Source organism: Phyllostomus discolor, chromosome 7, assembly GCF_004126475.2.
Source record: "Phyllostomus discolor isolate MPI-MPIP mPhyDis1 chromosome 7, mPhyDis1.pri.v3, whole genome shotgun sequence".
Classification (NCBI taxonomy): domain Eukaryota; kingdom Metazoa; phylum Chordata; class Mammalia; order Chiroptera; family Phyllostomidae; genus Phyllostomus; species Phyllostomus discolor.
The window spans coordinates 49,911,125-49,932,033 of NC_040909.2; the positions used below are offsets into that span (position 1 = coordinate 49,911,125).

Consider the following 20,909-nt stretch of genomic DNA (forward strand, 5'->3'; position numbering starts at 1 on the left):
CCAGGTTTACTTACACTTCTTAGGTTACGTTTCCCAATGACCTTGTCCCACTTCTGCACACACAAGATGGGTAAATATTAAATCTGGTACAATCTCCCAGTGCATGATGCTATTTATATTCATGCAGATCCTTGGCTTGCGATGCACAACTTGGGAAAATATTTAAAAATTGTTTTATTATACCTAATTTTGAAAAATAATTCATTAAAACTACAAAGAATAATTGCACAAAATATCCAGGAGTATAACAAGTCACTAACTTATAGGCACCAAGTTGTAAGATATGTCTTTATGAACTTTCTGTAAATTTATTTTCTATCATGTTTTCTCTCTCTGATCTCCATCACACAGGTAAATAGAATAGAGCTGTCAAGGAAAAAAACAACCATATAATCTTTTAGAAAAAATTGGATTACTTTACATCCATGTAGTTGCATTCTCCCACAGCCAACATCCATCCAAACCCCATACAGGCTATTAAAAATAAGAAGGGGGCTGGCTCAAGTGGCAGCCAAACATCTATTCTAATTCTTTTCTCCTCACCATTCCCCAAATCAACCTACCAGTGTGACACTGAGGCATGAACTATGTGTTCATGCCATTCCAAAGAATTAGCCATAATATGCCACCGCAGTCTACTTCCATTCAAGAAAGTACATTATGAAGCAAAAGGCACGAATGATAGCATAAAGATAACTCTGCATCTATGCATTCCAGTTAAGTAAGCCAGTGATTCCAAATGTCAGTACTGTAAATCTTAGCAGTCACAAATGTATTTCTACTCATGCATGCCGGTATAGCTGAGAAGTATGGAGAAAAGCTGGGGGTGGGGGTGGTAACCTGGGGTATAATATTCATCCAGGAACCCGAGTATCACCCCTTTGCACAGAAGAAATTTGGTCACAGCTACCTACCCACTGGCTCCAAGGTTCCAAACAGCCCTGTACATCTTGTAACACATGCAAGGCATTCAACATCCTCCCTTAGATCTGGGGTTGGATTCAGCTCCCTTGGACAAAACCACTAGGACTTCAAAATCTATTGCCAAAGCATGGGTGACTGGGAGCCCTCTACAACACTGAACATAAGGGTTAAAATTCTATGCTGATGAGCATTAAATTCACAGAACAATAAATGTCGTAAATATGAGCACTCTAGGTTTCTCACCTTTACTCTTTAATGGACCTGCCTCCATTTCTGTTCACAGAGTACAATTCAAATTGTCTTAGTTTATTTGAGTTTAGATTAGTGAAATTCTAATTATCCAAATACTCTCCAATAGAACTACATTTGTAAATGCACTATCTGGTTGTTATGGATAAGAAACCATAATCAAGTGTCTCTTATCTCTTTCACAGTCTTCCATATAGAAAAAGTTTCCATGATTTTTTCTCTGAAATGAAATTATAGTAAGTTATAGTAAATGGTAGAAACCCTAAACAACACAAAACCATTTCTAGGAAAAAATAAATAAGTTCCTAATTAAAATAAAAGTACTAAGTACACTAAATTACATTCTTAATGATTCTATTAAAACTACAGATGCTTCTCAAATTACAGTGGGGTTATATCCCAATAAACTCATCATGAGTTGAAAATATCTTAAGCTGAAAATGCACTTAATATACCTAACCTACCAAATATCATAACTTAGTCCCACCTACCTTAAACATGCCCAGAACACTTACATTATCCTACAGTTCAGCAAAATCATCTAACACAATGAACACATTGTAGAGTATTGGATATGATCACATGGCTGACTGGGAACTACATCTCGCTGTCACTGCCCAGAATCACAACAGAGTATAATACCACATAGTGCTAGTCCAAGAAAAGATAAAAATTCCAAGTACAGCTTGTACTGAACGCATATCTCTTTTGCAACATACAGTCAAAAATAAGTTGAACCATCATGAGTTGGGAATCATATAGTCATTTTTTACATCTAACATGTATGAAGTATGATCTTCCTATTATAGTAAGATTCTATTCACAGCTCAGTGATCCTATAAGAAGGTAGTGAACATAAAGTTAAGATGTAGACACTGGCGCAAAGTAGACCAAAGCTTGAAATTCTGACTGTCAATTACCAGCCATATGAACTTAGGCAAGCTGCTCATTCTCTCTACATTTATTTTTCATCTGTAAACTGAGACAAAGTCTAGCACCTAATGTACACAAAGGTCTAAACAGAATGCCTAACATATAATGCTCCCAACAGATGTCTGCTTGTAGCAGCAACATAATAATAGAAACAGCAGCAACAGCAGAAGTCTGCAGTATTGCCCAAACTTTATTTCATCCAGCTCTACTTTTTGATAAACATAAAAACCCCACTGGTAGAAATTTCTAATTTTCCTTCACATCTAACTCTACTCTCCTTCTTGAAAACAGGAGAGGACTATACCTCTCAGCCCTTTGCAACTGTGTCACTTCAAGTCCAAGGAACTGAGGAGACAATGAGCCATCTCTAGGTACTCTTGCTCTCCTTGGCCATGTACCAAGATGCAAAAAGCCTGGATCCTGCATCACTGCCTGGAGGAGAACTGCCCTGGAGAGTCACTTGGCCTGCTTCATACTTGAGGTGAATACAAAATAAATTTCTGATGTTTAAGCTTTGTCGATTACTAAATCAGGATCTACCCCATCTTGACCAAAAGGTACTCATATACCCCTAAAAAGGATCCTGACATACTTTCAAAGGGGGAAGGAAGGGTGTTTCAATTTTTTTAATAACTTGCTTTTTGTCAATCTTACTATTCTTTACTTTGTAATACTACCTCACATTGCAAGTATATTGACTTTTCAAACTCTCCATGCTTCTTCCTCCTTTATATTTTTAGCCTAAAAAAGAAAATAATTACATTTTACTTATATTTAATATATAAATACTGGGGCTTCCCCTGGGTCTTATGTTACACAGTCACGTCACCCACGTGTCAGCCTAGGATCATAATAGGTTCCGAACAAGGAAGGAGTACTGGGAGCACCTCAGCTGTTCACTTGCTTACAGCTTAAAGCAACATGGGACAGTTAAGTAGAACTGTAGATGTTACCTAGTTTAAACCAAACTAACCCTCTTGAAATAAACAAAGGGTTCTAAATGTTTTTACTAGGAAACAAATGATTTTGCGTATCATTAAAATTTTCTCTGGCTGATGTGGTTCAGCGAGTTGAGCACTGGGCCTGCGAACCAAAGGGTTGTCTGTTCAATTCCATTAGGGCACATGCCTGGGTTGCAAGCCAGGACCCCAGTAGAGGGTGCATGAGAGGCAACCACATATTGATGCTTCTCTCCCTCTCTTTCTCCTTCCCTTTCCCTCTCTCTAAAACTAAAATAAAATAAAATCTTAAAAATAAATAAATAAATAAAATTTACCTCAGTATTCTATTTATTTTATTTTGTCACTTCCATGTCTAAATTTTTGTGAATAATATAATGACACAGTCACATATCATGTAATTTACAAATAATTATACATATGTAAGTAGGAAATCTACACTCAAAAAATATTTAATGATCAAAGCATAAGATAAAAGTAATTTTACAACTGACAGTTTAGAGAATGGCTTTCAACTTTGTCACTCCTTGCATCATTCCTAAACTGCTTTAACCACTTTCCAAAACAACCAACAAAGGAAGAAAAGCAGTACAGAACTGGGGAAACACACATAGATGTAACAGGTTCACAGGATTTCATGAACCAGCAAAGTCAGAAAAAAACAGAAATAATAATTAAAAGCATTAATTTGATTTAGGAGTAAAAGACAAGGTTTTCTGCTCCAACTAAAAACCACATTTTCACATCTGAAAACCAGCATAGGCTCTGTCAGATAATCAAAGGGATAAGGTGATAACTTTCCACTTAGAAGGAAAACAAACAGCAAGTTCTCATAAAAATCAGAAATGCTTCTATGAGTGCTTGGACTCCAAAGGGATGGTAGCCAGGGTAACAGAGAGGAGGGTCACCTCATTAGGCCAATGTAAAGATCAATTATTGGAGAATCACTGGTGTATAGCCAAGTTTAAATTATCTCAAATTTCTATTTAAAGTTAAATGATATCTGAGAATTTTTTTAGCCAAATGGCATGGCATCCACTAACCTTCTATTCCCCATCTCTTAGTTCTTACTGGTATCTCACTACCACTAAGAGCTGAAGCTGGAATTTAAACCCAGGCACATCCCAAAGCCCTTTTGAAAATAGCATCATATAAATGAGCCTCACAGAACAGTTAGGATGTGAACATCAAGATCGGCTGGGACTGAAAGGGAAGAAGCAAAGAGAGGAGGCACTGTGAAGTCCTCCAGCAGAAGATAATGCAAAGAGCAAAGGTATGGAGTGGAAACGCTTGAGTACTTGCAGGAATTACCACCTGGTGGTCTGGTAGCATAGAAGATGTGAGGGAGGAGGTACAAGATAACACTGGAAAAGCTGATCCAGTAGAAGGCTGAGCCAAAAGGGTAGACTTCATTCTGAAGGCAATTACTGAGGACTTTAAAGCAGGGAAATGGCACAACTACAGGTAGACTCTGGGAAAACTAATCTTGCTATTACTTGGAAGATGGATCAAAGAAAGTAAGAAGGTGTCATGAACATAGTATGTACTTATATTGAATGGATGAGATAGAAATGTACTGTTTCTCTAACACAATTATCAAGCTCAGTCTACCCAACAGTACTTAATATTGTTGTTAGTTTGCTACTTAGAAAATAAACTCCACTCATTCTAAAAAGAAATAATCTGCTGGAACTAAAAAAAAAGTCAATCCACCAGTCAAATGTGACCCACTAAATGCTGCTGTTAAAATGTCTACTCTTACAAAATTAACATTTTACTCTTCTATTCAATGGGAAGTACATCTGAGTTGCTCTTGTGACTGCTGAACAAGAAAACAAAATTAACCAAGTGTAAAAGTTAGGCAGTGAGAAGTGATCCTCCCTCTTCTGCAACAATGTGAAAAGGTCATTAGAAAATAAAGAGATCACAAGCTGTAATCTCATATTTCCTATGACCTCTTGCAGTCCCCAAGTGAAACACATACTAAGTCAGAGCTAGTTTGATGATGCTGAACTTTCTTCTGCACAGGTTTTGGTAACATTTGCAAAGCATCAACTACTCAATGAGAAGCCAAGGTTGAAAAACAAGGAGATGAGTCATACCTACCTGATTTTCTTCATGGGAAACCCTCATCTGTTCCTTGAGGACAGACATACGGGCTGCTTCTTCCTTCCTTAAGACTCTCTCCTTCTTGAGCTCAGGACTCCAGAAGGTCTTGATACTGTTCATGGAAGATCCCAATTTGCTGTCCTTGATGTCTAGCTCTTTCCGAAGGAGATCATTCTCTCTCTGAAGTTCCTTGAGTTGGGCTTGAAGGTCTAACATTGTGCTATCCCTTACCTGCCTCAACATAGAGGGGACCTGGTGGTGGTGATGATGGGATGAGCTGGTCAGACCACCATGTTGATCTGTGTATGAAAGGACATCTGTGTGGGAAAGTCCAGCAGAAGCAATATTGGGACTACTCCCCATGGCTGTGACTCGACCTCCATATACAGCTCTATTTGTGGCCCTTCCCAGAGTCATGGTACCCTTTGGGTAAGTTGTAGAAGCTACCCCCTCATGATCACTCAGGTACATAGGCCCAGATGTAGCATAGGCTGCATTAAGGGACTGGATGTTCTCCATGGACAGAGTCTTGCCTGTTCCTCCACCTCCCCCACTACTTGTTCTTCGGTGGCCCAAACGAGGAGACCTTGGCAAACGAGGAGATCTGGAAGGGCTCCCCTCCAGATTGGTGATTGTTCTTGCACTTCCATACATTTTTCTTCTATTATGAGGTGATACTGAGGAGAAGAAATGCTATAGTAAGCTGAGGATTAAGCCAATATTTCCACTGTTGGCCAGAATTTTCACTGCATTTTACTCATAGTCTGTACAAGAAAATGACTCCAATCAGAGAGATCTGAAAAAAGAGAAAAAGAATAATCAAAAACAAACTTCTTTAGAACTATGACTATAACTTCATTATGTGTTTAAGTATACATTGATAAATATAGATCAATAGTGAAAATAAATACATGATTAATAGATAGAGATACTCATGTTCATTTAAAAAGAAAGGTGACCCCCAAACTTTACTTGCTACATCTAAAGATTTTGTAAATTAGCCTACTCAGCTCTCAAGCAAGGTCAAATTTTCCCAGAACAATAAGACCCTCCTTTTTCCTTAGGAAGATAAACTCTGTACTTTGGGTTATGTTAAGTGACAGTTGGGACCTCCAGAAAATTGACCATAGGATTCCTCATCACAGAGACCTTAGTTATAAAATACTCTATCTGGGGGAATGACCCCCCTCACACACACACAAGTAGTTTGACAGTGACTCTGAGAAGCTGTTGCTTCCTCAGAGTAATGTCAAATAATAGTCAATCATATTCTTACCTCCCAGTCCTGCACCGTCTAACACATCTCAAATCCATCACAGTCCTTTTTTTCCACTAGGTCCAGAACTCTTCTCAACACAGCACTCTAGATGATTTACCATCAATCAATGAGCACTGACACGTGTTAGAACCTATTGGCCATCTTGGAGCTAAAAGAAAAGAGGCGTCTCAACCAATGAGCTTCCCTGCACATAACCAGGTCTGAAATGCTATCATCGGAAAAGATGATAGTCCTGTCTCTTTCCCCTTTCACTTAAATCTTTCAGGCTGGCATATTGGGACTTCCTTTCCTTTTTTTTTTTCTGACCTAAATATTCACATTAACTATTCCACACCTGTACAGAAATGGGACAGGAGAACAGTGCACCATGTTAGAGTCCCTGTTCTTATAACTCCTAGAGAAAATAGTAGAAGCTCCTGTATATTGGGACAAATTTTATGTAGCAGGGCTTATCCCATTAATGCTAGTATCCAAATGGCCTTCATGGGGGTACATCATGGCCTCCTGCTTTTCTTATTATGGTGTGCTTGGTATACTCTCTTTTTTTCATCTTTAAGATAGTAAGGGCACAGATTCTAGACAGGGCCAAACTGAGGTTACTCCTCCCCATGCAACTTAGGGGCCCATCCAAGCTGCTTTTCTATATGAATGACTTGTCTTGGCTCATGCTTCACAACTTACTAAATCCTCTCAAACAAGCAACAGCTGGCCTCAGTGGGCCCCAGGCTGGGCACTAGCAATAGCCAGCCAAAATTCACAGCTTGGCTTTACCTGGAAATCTCCAAACCCAGCACAAGTAGCAGCCATCTTAGATTGCATTATGGCTCAGGGATGGTGGCCCCGGGAAAAACACAGGTGAAGGTCTGCACCACCCAGGAAACTGCAGGGCCAATGCACTCAGTGGACAGTTACAGACCATACTGGAGTACCATCACCCTACCCCTGCACAGCTGATCCTCCAGAAAGGGCAGAGGTTGGAGGTAAGTGGTCATAGCCAATCCTTGCAGCTCACTGGCTTGGGTAAATCCCTCCCATTGATCTGCCAACAGCAACCAACACTCAACTGTAAGAGGAGGGTGTACTCAGCCCACACAAAAGGTGTACCTCAAGTACCCAGCTTGAATGATAGGGAAGGCTGTGCCACTGTACCCTACAGGACACCTACTGCATTAGGTCACACTACCAAGGCATGGAGTCAAAGCAACTCTACCTAAGACATAGAAAAAACACAGGGAGGCTACCAAAATGAGGAGACAAAGAAACATGGCCCAAATGAAAGAACAGACCAAAACTCCAGAAAAAGAGCTAAATGAAATGGAGATAAGCAACCTATCAGATGCAGAGTTCAAAACACTGGTTATAAGGATGCTCAAGGAACTTAGGACCTCAGTAGCATAAACATGATCCAGTCAGAATGAAGGATACACTAATTGAAATAAAGAACAATTTACAGAGAAACAACGGTAGAGAGAATGAAGCTGAGAATCAAATCAATGATTTGGAACATAAGGATACAAAAAAACAACCAATCAGAATAAGGGGAAAAAAGGACCCCCAAAAATGAGGATAGTGTAAGCAGCCTCTGGGACAACTTCAAGCATTCCAACATTCGCATCACTGGGGTACCAAAAGAAGAAAAAGAAGAAGAAATTGGGAATCCATTTGAAAACAATAATAAAAGAAAACTTCCCTAATTTGGTGAAGGAAATAGACAGGCAAGTCCAGAAAGCACAGAGAGTTCTAAACAAAATGGATGCAAAGAGGCCCACTCTAGGACATAATCATAATTAAAACACCAAAGGTTAAAGATAAAGAGATAGTCTTAAAGGCAGCAAGAAAAAAGCAGTTATCTACCTACAGGGAGTTCCCATAAGATTGTCAGCTGATTTCTCAAAAGAAATTTTGCAGGCTAGATAGGATGAGCAAGAAATATTCAAAGTCATAAAAAACAGGGGGGCCTATGGCCAAGATTGCTCTACCCAGCAAAGCTCTCATTTAGAATCAAAGAACAGACAAAGAGTTCCCAGACCAGAAAAAACTAAAGGAGATCCTCATCACCAAAGCATTATTATTGAAATGTTAATGGGACTTATTTAAGAAAAAGTAGATCAAAACTATGAACAATAAAATGGCAATAAATATCAACAATTGAATCCACAAACCAAACTAAGCAAACAAGAAAAACAGAGACAGAATCATGGATACAGAGAGCATTTTGATGGTTGCCAGATGGGAGAGGGGTTGTAGGAGAATGGGTGAAGAGGTGAGAGTATTAAGAAGTGCTAATAGGAAGTTACAGAGTAGCCATGGAGGTGTAAAGTACAGTATAAGAAATAGAGTAGCCAAAGAACCTACACATGACCTGTGGATATGAACATTGGTGTGGGTATTGCTTGAGGGACTTGGTGGTGCTGGGTGGAAGGGGGCACAGGGGGGAAAATTAGGTCAACTGTAATAGCATAATCAGATGAGATCAGGTGCATTCAGGATGGTATGGCCATAGACCACAATCAATAAAATATAATTAAAAAGAAATGGTGGGTCTGAGTACTATGATGTAAAAAGGGCTTCCCTGAGAGTGAAGCTAATGCAAAAGAACTCAGAGCCAAACTTTTAATAGTGTGAAATCAAACCAAGTGACATCACTTGATACCCTGGATCCAGCAGCCACTGAAGATACATCTATCCATAGGCCATTTTAGTTACATATGGCAGGTAGACTGACTGCATTAATGGCTCTAATTCTTTACCCCTTCCTGTATCTGCCTCCTTGTCAGTGCCCTCACAATCTGACCCTAGTTCTGTCATATGACTCTCTTCGGCCAATAAGAAGAAAATAAATGTGAAGCATTAGGAGGCCTGAAATAGCACTTGAGTATTTACTTTTTGTTATACTTGCCTGAAGACATTTTTTCATTACTTTTAGAGAGAAGAAGGGAGAGAGAGTAACATCAATGCGAGACAGAAGAATTGATTGGTGCCCAGACCAGGGATCACACACAATCAGACTGGGTACCAAACCCACAAACTAGGTATGCACCCTGACCAGGAATCAAACCCACAACCCTTCTATGCAGGGGTGTCCAACCTGTGGCCTGTGGGCTGCATGTAGCCCAGGATGGCTGTGAATGCACCCAACACAAAATCGTAAATTTACTTAAAACTTTACAACATTATTTTTTGTTATTATGTGTCACATTGTATTTAATATGTAGCCCAAGGCAACTCTGCTTCTTCCAGTGAGGCACCGAGATGCCAAAAGTTTGGACTACCCTGCATGATGCTCCAAACCACTTAGCCACACTGTCCAGGGAGTGTATTTACTTTCTTGCTCAATTTTTTCTTACATAGGAATTAGATCATGCCCAGTCTAGCCTGCTGGGAAATAAGAATATAAAACAGAGTCAGGGTGTCCTAGATGGTAGCCAACCCCAAGACGTTTGAGCAAGCCCATCTAAGACCAGCAGAGGTGCCTAGCCAACCAACAGCTGATCACAGATGCATGATCAAGTCCAGCTGAGAGCCGTATACTGGATTCCATATACTTATGGACTAAATAAATACATATTTCCCAATATGTCACTGATATTTTGTGGTTGGCTGTTTTGAAGCATTACTAGGGCAACAGATAAATGATATATTCACCCATAAATTTCCTTTTTAGCCACATTCAATTATAGTTGGAGTATTTGTCACTTTTACTCTAAAAAGTCCTCACATAGAGTATGAACAAATATCTTCCATAAACGCTTTTCCTTTCCCCAAAAAGTCCCTACAAAGAATTATATATCTGTCTCTAACTAAGGAACTTAGTTTCAAATGTTTATATTGCTAAGAGCTTAATCCTGTTTTACTTGATAAATACACAAAAATCATTTTGTATCTAATTTGCATGAATAACCTGTTTTATTTAAAAAGGTAAATCAATAGTTCTAACCATCAAAATTCAGTTTACATAAATGATGAGAGAGTGAAATAATGTGACCACTACATGAATATTTAATGAGATGACAAGATATTCATGACATACTAGTAGTCTGGGTGGGCAGAGAACCGACTACAGAATGTTGTGATTCACTCACTCTCTTCTTGTGAGACACATACACAATAACTGGCAGGAGACGGAAACAACACACATCAAAATGTTAACAGTGGTGTGAGTCCAAGTGGTTTTCACTTTCTCCTTTCATTTTAAATGTATGTGTATCTTTTATATTATCTTTTTACTCTCTATTTCATTTATTCTACTCCAAACTTTGTTATTTTCTTTCTTCTACTAACTCTGGGCTTAGCTCGTTCTTCCTTTCCTTGTTCTTTGAGGTATAAAGTTTGATTGAGATCTTTCCTTTTTTCTTAATGTAGGTTTTTATGACTATGAACTTAAGAAAATAATTTCTTCTTTTCCCCTTCTAGAATTCAAACAGCCAAATTAATTTGTCTTGTGCTTAGAATCTAGGAATGAATCTAGGTCCAGCTGTGCCACCACTTATAAAGTTGTCTTCCTATCTAAGAAGACAGAGAAAATTGGAAGCACAGCTGGCCTAGGCTTTGGAGAATTGCAACAACTGACAAACAAAATGTGGATTTGCTCCTTTTGGAAACATACATACATACAGCCCACTTGTAACATATGATATGCACAGATATATTAGCTTGTTTGTAACAATGTTTCTTTATTTAAAGAACAATACATGTTGACAACAACCCATGATTTCCTTGGGTTCTCCTTTTCTATGTTTAACATCAGGTTTATGGATTGAGAAGCTTTCAGTGTTTCACATATTCTGACACAGTGGACATATAATGAGACTTCTCTATGCCTACAATGTTTGAGACAACACACCCATAAACTGAATGGGCTTAGTTGTTGATTATCTTTTCATTTTTTACTTTGCTTACTAATCTTATTCAGGTGTACTACAAATTTGTGTCAAAGGTCACAAAAACATTTCTTCAGAAACAGTCCATTCCATCTAGGTTTTTCAGGCTTATTGGTCTTGCTTTGTAAACCTTTCCTTAAAATTTTTTAAACTGCCTCCAGTTATATCCTCATCAGTATCACTTTATCCTTGATAATAAGTTGTACTTCCTTTGTGCTTAGTTACTGGTCTTTTTTGCATTAAATGTTCATTTATCTTCAATCATATTATCTGATTAATACATGTAAGATTATACATGTTGACTGCATATTCCAGGACTGTATGTATAGAACTCTTGTCATTTATAAATAACTGCCTTTCTTTTGAAATTTTTTATATCCCAGGAATTATTCAGAAGGATATATTTAAATGTCAAGTTCAATAAAAGTTTTTAAGTAAAACTTTGTAGTTTTGATTTTATGGCATTGGGATTATAGAACACATATCGTCTAATCTTTGAAATTTGTCAACAGATTTTTATTGACCTAAAAGAAGATCAGTTTCTTAATTGCTAAAACAACTAAGAGATGATTGCAGGAAAAGTTTTTAAGAGAAAATGGTTAATTAATTAATTTGTTTATGTATTTTAGAAAGAGGGGAAGGTGGGAGAAAGGAAGAGCAACATCGATGTGAAAGAGAAACATTGATCAGTTGCCTCTTGCATGCACCTGACAGGGGACTGAGCCCACAATTGGTATGTACCCTGATCAGGAATCAAACAGTGACCTTTCAGTTTATGGGACAACATCCAACCAATTGAGCTATGCCAATTGCTCAAAAAAAATTTAAATATAGATATGTATACAGAAGAAAATTAAAACAGTCTCAATTTTGTCACTCATAACCTCTGTTAACAAGTTGATGTTGTGGCTTCCAGCTCCTTCTAGGTGTGCGTGTGTGTGTGTGTGTGTGTGTGCACATGTGTGCATGTGCATGTGCATACAGTGCATACATGTATATATATTTACACATATACATTTAAACTATATTGTATTAGTATTAGATTCTACATGTCATTTGCTCTCCTTTTTCCTCAATGGTTTTATTCTTAATGTCATCTCCCTTTTCCACTTAACATTAATGACATAAAATAGTTTCATATAACATGATTTTAATGTCCACCATGAGTCTGCAAAGATGGCCACCAACATTCTTTCCCTTCCTGTACACATTTGTCTCTCCTTCCATCAAGAAATGGATTCTCTTTACCTCTATTTGAACCTGGGCAGAGTTTGTGACTCCTTTGACTGAAAGATGCTGCAAAAGTGACACTGTTCCAACTCTAGGCCTCAGCTTCTGTTTTTGTTCTCTTAATACACAGAGATGTAAGGCCCAAGCTATTCTACTGGAAAGAGAAGCCACACAGAAAGGTTCTAGAAGGTGAGATGCTACACAGAAAGAGAGATCATGAGAAGGAGAACCAAAGTATCCCAGCTAATAGCAAGGACCAAGACACAGCCTATTGAGACAAGCCAATGAGCAGCTTCCAGCTCAGCCTTGCTGCCCTGTAAAATCAGCTGCCTGAGTGCCTACCAACTCTGTGTGACAGGACTGCCTAATCAACCCACAGTGATGGGATATAATAAATTATTGTTTAAAGCCTCCTGAGTTAGGGGTCTTTTGGTTGTTGCTGTTACACAGCAAAAAAACTGAAATAGTCACAGTGTTTCATTGAATGGTTTTCTAATTATTTACTGACCATCTACGGGACATTTAGGTTATTTTTATTGGAAATATCATACTTAATATTTGATTGATAAAACTCTGTATACATATCTTATTACTTCACCTAGATAAAATTCTAGAAGTAAAATTACAACGTGGAAATTTAAAGGTTCTTGATTCCCACTATCAAAATTCCCTCCAGAAATGTTGAAATAATTTATACTCGCACCCTTACCATTGGCTATTTTTCCTCCCCTGCCTTTACTCTTTACTCTCAACATATCCTGGAAGCTACCATCTTCTTTTGAAGCTACTAAAAATCCCAGAATTACCGAACTCAGGATCACAGCTCTGTATATTCAGTAAATACAGATTAACAAGTAATACCAATCCTGTTCTACACCAGTTCTGCTTTAGGCCAGTGCTTCCCCAATAGTTTGGACAATGTTCAGATAAAAGAGACTAACAGGGTTTTTATTTTATACCAAGATGTCTCAGAGACTTCAAGACACTAATGTGTATAATGACTATTCCAAAATTGAGTATACAATGTAGCTTTTTCTAAATCTATTTCACAAAAGAACCTTTTCCCCTTCAGAATACCTGAAAACATTTCACTAAACATTCAGACTAATGTATTTAATAATTTTTTTAAGCATCAGCCTAATTCCCAGTGTTGAATGCTAGAGATAAAGCAGTAATTAAAACAGATACAGTTTCTGTCTATGGGAAGTGTACCCATGAGAATAGAGTTTCTTCATCTCAGATCTAACACGGATAGAGGGAAAAGTGGTTGCAGGAACTAGCCATTGCTTTAAGGGCAGAGATATAAAATTGATCCAAAAGAATCAGAATTGAGCTTTAAGAAGGAAGTAGGGGCCTCTAAGAGGGACCAAAGTGATGACTGGTTGGAGTTGGGGCCCTACCAGAACAAGGAATACATGCAATTCTGTATTTATTTTTCAAATACTCCATAAAGAAGCCAGAATGTCAAAAAGAATGCAAGTCAGTTATCCACATGCGTGTGTTGAAGAAATGAAGAAACAGGCTGCTGTCCCACCAGACAAGGGGCATTATGTACAATTCCACAGAATTTATCAAGTCAAATAGGAACTTAAGAGAACATTAAATGGTAACAACAATTTCTTCGCCACTATATATCTGCTTCTTATCAGTAAATTTTAATTAGCAATCTAGGCCAAACACTCTATTAAAAGTATTCTCTTCTACCAAATTTACTAAGAGCAGAGATGGTCTACTGTTTTTTTACCCTTAAAGTACATTATATATCTTAAATTTTACACTTAAAGCACATAGAGTGGTGTTGATTTCACAGATGAGGTAAAGGCCAGTTGACAAGGTAAGCCAAAGGTGAGTCCCCATGGCTGTCATGTCCTAAGTCTTAGGAGTCCTACTTGTTCTCCTGAGTCACGCATAGCACCCACCTCCCTACCCCAGCTGAGTTTAGTCACCTGATATATTTTAGGTACTTGTTTTGACACTCGGGCTTTTTTTGGTTAGCATCTCCTAATTCTTGTCTATTCTAATTTTTTTTAGTTCTGTAAAATGAATCCCTGAGAAAAAGCAAAAAGATAACTTTATTCAGCAATCAATAATACAATAACGTCTTCTATTTCCCATTACTGCTTCAAGAAAACATTTTCTAAGCTTTTCCACATGCCTATAAATGCACTATAGGAAATAAGGTAGAACTTAAGATCTTATTGTTTTAAATATTATTATGAAGCCAAGATAAGCCCAACCATTGACATTTCTTATAAACTCTCAAAAACACCTGTTTTCTTACATATTTGTGATGTAAAATCCTAAGAAGGACAAATTACTAATTAGACCAAATTGTGCATAAAAACAGAAATGTGTTGCTGAGTATGACACCAAAGAAATTAACTGCCTAACACATTTCACTTTAAAAGCACCTCATGATTAAAATTAGAAGTACAAGAATAAGTTCCATTTGAGGGTCAAATGCAAGATAAAATCAAAGATGGTTTTATGAACCTATAAGAATACTTTCTCTAATTGAATATGGATTCATAAATAAAATATAGACTCATCCACTCTCTTAAAAGGTTTAAGGACACTTGAAGTGTAAGCTCAGGGGGAAAAAGTGTGAAGAGAGCCTTGATTCCTGTTACCTCAAGTATCACAGACTAGCATGGTCTGGAATGCTCTATTTTAAGACAAATGCATTTCCTGCTATCTGTTCTAAATTAAGTTAAGTTTATTCCCACATATCTCAGCCTCAGCTTATCACCTGAGCCCTGCTGACAGGCCGTGTGAACTGAGATCATCAGTATCTCCCAAGATTTAGCCCAACTTAAAATATCCTCTTTTTTTTCCTTATTGGCCTCCCTAACTTTTTAAAAATTTTGTGTCAGAGACCATAATTAATTCTAAAAACTTGCTAGAGGAAGACATGATTTTGAATGGCTCTCAAGCAAGAAATGGCTGACCAGGAGCCAGATGCTGCCAGCAGATGTGTTATCTATGACTAGCCCAGTATTCTTTAGAATTTTGATCCAGTTGCCAACATAGAGAGATGCAAACATTTCACATTAAAATTCAGATCTGGCTTCTCTTGAAAAACCTGAAAATCTGACAATGTCAGGCCCGATTCCGCATGTGGCAATGCCTGGTGAAAGCCAACCAGCAGCTGCCCCTTCAAGAGAGAGAATGCACCCTCCAGTGTGCCACAGTCCCTCCTCTCCTATTACCTTGCATCCAGTCCAGTTCACTTTTTCATGCTTGCCCCTGTAGGCATTTAAATTTAGGTGTTTACTACTTCTACCCATACAAAAGAACTTAAATAAGAATTCATTCTCCTCACCACCCACTTCAAGTTCATTACCAAATCCTACCATTTATACCTCCAAAGCTCTCTCATCCTGTTCCCTTGTTTCTGCTTCTACTATCACCACCTGACTGCACCAACATGATATCCTTAAACTATCCCATACCCTCCTAAAGCATCTCCTCTTTTCTAATTCTCCTCCACTCCATTTCTCACACATCAGCCAAACTACTTTAAGGTAACAATTCTGACCACAAAATATCTCCCCTTACCCACTTAAAACCATTCAATACTCCTCAGTGCTCTTTGAAGAAAGAACAAAATCTTTCCCAGGGCCATAGGCCCCACAAGATCTGGCCAATAGTTCCAGTCTCCTCTCTTGCTGCTCTTTCCTTCACTGACTCTGCCAGGTCTTCTTTCTGTTGCTCAAATGCATCCAGTCACTTCCTGTCTCAGAACCTTCACACATGCTATTGTCTTTGCAGGGCTGATTCCTAGTCATCATTCAGATCACAGCATCCAACAATACACCCTCTATATTACAAGGTCTCTCCCATCCCAAATCAGCTCTCTCAGCTATTTTCTTTCAAAGCATAATGCCTGATTTCATAACATGAATGACATGGTATTTTTAATAAGAGAATCTGACTGTATCTGCCCTACAAGGGTCTTCTGACTGGCTCTCTTATTTAGGCAATATAACAATGATTAGGTAGCCTGGGTCCTTTGACAAAGGTGTAAGAAAATCTACTATAACCCGATCAAAGATGCCCCTCCTCAGATCCTTGGTTTGCAAAATGGGAAACCATGAAGGGGAGGAACTGATATGCACAAAGGACTCTAGAGCCTGCAGGGAGGGAAGTCACTGACACCTCAGTCGTGATGGTCAGGATTTAGAGAGATCTATGGGAGGAGATGAACATGGTTGCTAATAAGACTGAAGTTCCCAGAAATAAAGTAATTACTTCAAAATAAGGGGAAGTCAGGTCAGTGATTGGGGTTCAAGACAAGTGACCCAGTAACCATGAAAAGCTTGTAAGTACAAAGCATATGGGCAAGGCAGGAAGTGGCTGGAGCCTCACCACCACCACCATGCTGTGAAGAACCTGTGCAATGGGGCACAATGTTGTGCACAAGACCGTAACTCATAAGGAGGTTCATGTGTCCTAGTAGGGTACCCCACAAGCAGTTGCTGAGATAAGGACCTGGGTACAGGTGGTTCACTTAAAAGGTACTCTCAGGAAAAATGAAGGAGAGAATTTGGTACCAAGACCAGCAAGTAAAGGAAGTCTATATAGCATGCATTTTAAGAAGGTTTCTGCTGTGTGCAATTCGGCTCAGTCCTGAAGAAGGAGCTCTAAGAGACAGTGTAAAATCTGCCTCACAGTTACACCTCCATTCATCATTGGCAGGAGACTGCTCCCCCGGCACTCCCCGCCTGCACTGCATGGAGGCCAAGAAAAGCCCTCATGTTCCGATACAGAGATGTGAGTGGGGTACTGATGGTATCTGCTACTCCACACACGGCATACCTGTGGCTGAGCCTGGCCACTGAGGCTGGGTTGGCCTTTTCTTACAAAACCATACAGTGGTGAGTACAAAGGGCACCTGCACCTTTCAGTCTGAGGAAAACTGGCCTCAACAGTTACACCTTGTGGCAGAAAGATATAATCATGTGGCAGACTGGTTGGACTGAACTCATCTCCCGTTCTTGGTTGTGGGATTTACATCCATATCCCCCTTACTTAGGAGCAGTGGAATCTCGGGGTAGATTCCTCAAGGAAGGTAGATCTCCTCAAGGGAGGAGACAGGGAGAAGTGGAAAGAGGTGGGAGGAAGCCCTAGTGAAAAGACCTGGACTTCCAGCTATGTAGAAAGGCAGGCTCCAGTATTTTTGTTTTAACTTGGACAAATGAAACTGGGAGCAAGGTTTCTGAATCAATATATGACCCAAAAAGCCCTTCCACACCTTATAATTACATATTAATTTGTGTAATTATTTGTTGGAATCTCCCTTCCTGCCTACTTTAACTCCTACACTACAACCCAAGGTTTAACATTCATCCTAACATTTGTGGGACCCAGACAAGAATACAAATGGAGACCCCAATACCATATAAATATACATCATTAAAGTTATAAATCAAGCCAAGAAACTGGTAAATAAAATACATTTTATCATTCTACCTTGAAACATATAAAGATGTGGTTGTTGAGGTTTGAATTTTGAACTCAGAATTCTTGGACTCTTCAGAGATCTGGCTGAAACGTGGTAGCAAAAGGCAGGCCTGCCCCAGACAACAGCCCTCTCCCCGCCACCCCCACCCAACAGGTAAACCCTGCAACCTGTACACTAAACAAGCTCCATTTATACCAGGGGCCATCAAACTTCTTCTATAAAAGGCCAGACAATAAATATTTCAGGTTTTGTGGTCTATGCAGTCTCTGTCACAACAATGCAACTGCCATGTCAGCACAAAAGAAGCCACAGTTTGTAACCAAATGAGTGTGGCTACGTTACAATAAAACTTTATTTTAAAAAACAGGCATTAGCTAGATTCAGCCCACAGGCAGTAGTTTGCTGGCATCTTGTCTATACTTTCACAATTAGGTACCCCTCAGCAATTCGAAGGTTAAAGATGTTCACACTGGTACCGTGGTTTGTTCTAAGGAGAACAGACCTGGTAAAGAAACCCAAGCAGGCCCTGGAAGACAACTCATGGTCATTTCAGCAGGGAGGTCCCAGTGGCCTGCGGGTACCCCGAGAGGGCCCTGGAATGCCAGGCACAGGTTCCTGGTGGGCACCTCCATTTGGCCCCATGCAATCAAATGCAATCAATGAGGCCCTCTAGACTTAGCCCTCACAAGTCTAAGGTCCTGGGCAGGATTCTTCCTGCCCAGATCTAAGGGTACACAGGAGATATACAGGAGTTTCTGAATGTTTGAAAAAACATGTTTAATATAATTATACTTTCATCATATCATTGAAATCACTTACATGGCAGTTAATGCAACCATTTTGTAATTGCAGCTAGAAAGGTGAGACATAGTAGTTTGATAAAAGGAAAAGGGGACCTCAAAATCACATCTGGTTGGAGTCATACTCTAATTTCTTGATGCGTAGCCTTGAGCAAATTACTTCACTTCTCCCATCCTCACTTTTCTCATCTATGAAATGGGGACAGTAACAATATTTTTCACAATGATTTCTGAAAGATTACATAAAATGATAGAAGAAAATTAGCACAATGTCCAGCATACAGCTAATGTTCAATCAAAGCTAACTCTGATAATTCCAACACTACCAGAACAGAGCACAGTGATTTTGAACTCCAAAACTGTCTTACAATTCTCTAAGCCCAATACCTTGCCTTGTCTAACACTCCTGAGTCAAACTCAGCCTACTATTCAAAAGTGCTTAAGACATCAACTATTTTTTAAAACTGGAAAGAAAAATGGGCATTTTGCTCATCATCTGTGGGTATAATATTATGCATCTATAGATATTCAAAGTCTCAATAATAAGCCATTTCTTCTTTAAATGTCACAATGATATAAATCAGGGGGTGGGGGAGGAGTCCAACTTGACAAAGCAGAGATTTTAAAAAATGCTTTCACATCATTCTCCAAGAAGCTGTCTGCAGCTCTGACACATTCATCCACACAGTACCACTCTCTCTTTCAGTGCCTCCAAACCATTTTATAATCACTGTTTTCCACATGCAGATTTAGCATGATGGTATGTCCAGCTGTCCTGGCTATGTTTTATAGTAAGGAGCTTGAATGAAGAGGCTGACTACATTCCATACTACAAGGTAAGGACTCTGTATACCCAAGGGCTAGTTAACTGCACTTTCCATTACCTACTTCCATTGTTTTAATTTCAAACTCTAACAATGTATTCTAAAGGATTAAATTTAAATCCTAAAACACCTAAAACTGTTTGTTAAAGGAACAGGCCACTATCTAGTACACAGACAAATACAGGTTAAAAATACATATAGCAAAACCCCAAACAATAAACAGTAAATATAAAACATAATTTGAGATGCTATATCAAATTATCCAAAATTATAATTAATATAAAATGCTAATATAACAGTATTACTCATTGTCTCATAGTTTCATAAATATGACAAATTGAGTTATACTGAATAAATAAATAGGATTTTTAGATTAATTTTCAAAATACCTGTACATTTCCTTTAATCCACAAATGTAAAATGTCAGTTGGCAAAGCTTTAGTTATATTTACAAAAAAATTCAGAAATTTCTGGGTCTTACACTAAAATATTCTCAATCTGTCAACTAACAGATGTGTCAGAGAAAATGATAGAAAGGTAGGAGAACAACACCCTCTTATTCTTAAAAATCCAATTACACAAAATTTTTCCACATTTAAAATCAACATGTAAGGATTATGTCTAAATAGCCTTTTACTAGAAAAGAATATGTGCATAATCAGATGAATAAGGAAGAATTTTGGCAAAGATTATAAGCTGTTCCAAAAGAAAAAAGGCCACAATCAATAGCAAGGAATGGGAAATGGTTTTAAATGTGCAAATTTTAGAGACAAGCATTTATCTATGTATTCTGTAAAGAAGATAAAGAATAAATGTTATATCCTAACACTGGAGTATCTTAAAGATAACTGATCACCATGGAGGAATCACATGAGACTTTAGCAAGGGCCAAGTTCAGGGTGCTGGATGGTACTCAGAAACCCCTCTAAAAACTGAAATTATAGTGAATGAGAGTCAATAACTGTATTAAGTCATCAAGTAACTGAGTTAAATCTTTTAGTCAGTGTGCAGATAAAGGTAAGCTTGTCTAACTCAAAAATATATTAGGAGAGAAATTATGGGACATGATTCAAATCTATTCAACAAAAACTTCTAGAGAATAAATCAGTAATATGGTTTCTGACCTTCCAGAGACCCAAGTCCCTCCATTTCAAAAGGGAGCCACAGCCGTCTTATTCAGGTTTACACGAGCAACTCCAGTTAGTATGAAGGCTGCCAGGTATGTGAACACTAGAAATAGATGAGAGCCTCTCTGGGA

General features: G+C 38.5%; 1 protein-coding gene across 10 annotated transcripts in view; it reads right to left on the bottom strand.

Moving 5' to 3' along the window:
• The window catches only part of ERC2 (ELKS/RAB6-interacting/CAST family member 2), an 869,430-nt gene that overhangs the window by 832,443 nt on the left and 16,078 nt on the right, over nt 1–20,909 (bottom strand). For all 10 annotated transcript variants that reach the window (XM_036030928.1, XM_036030925.1, XM_028518656.2 and 7 more), the window contains exon 2: nt 5,172–5,970. In XM_036030928.1, coding sequence (XP_035886821.1) covers nt 5,172–5,828 — 657 coding nt within the window. In that variant the 5' untranslated portion in view covers nt 5,829–5,970. The remainder of the gene's footprint in view (nt 1–5,171; nt 5,971–20,909) is intronic.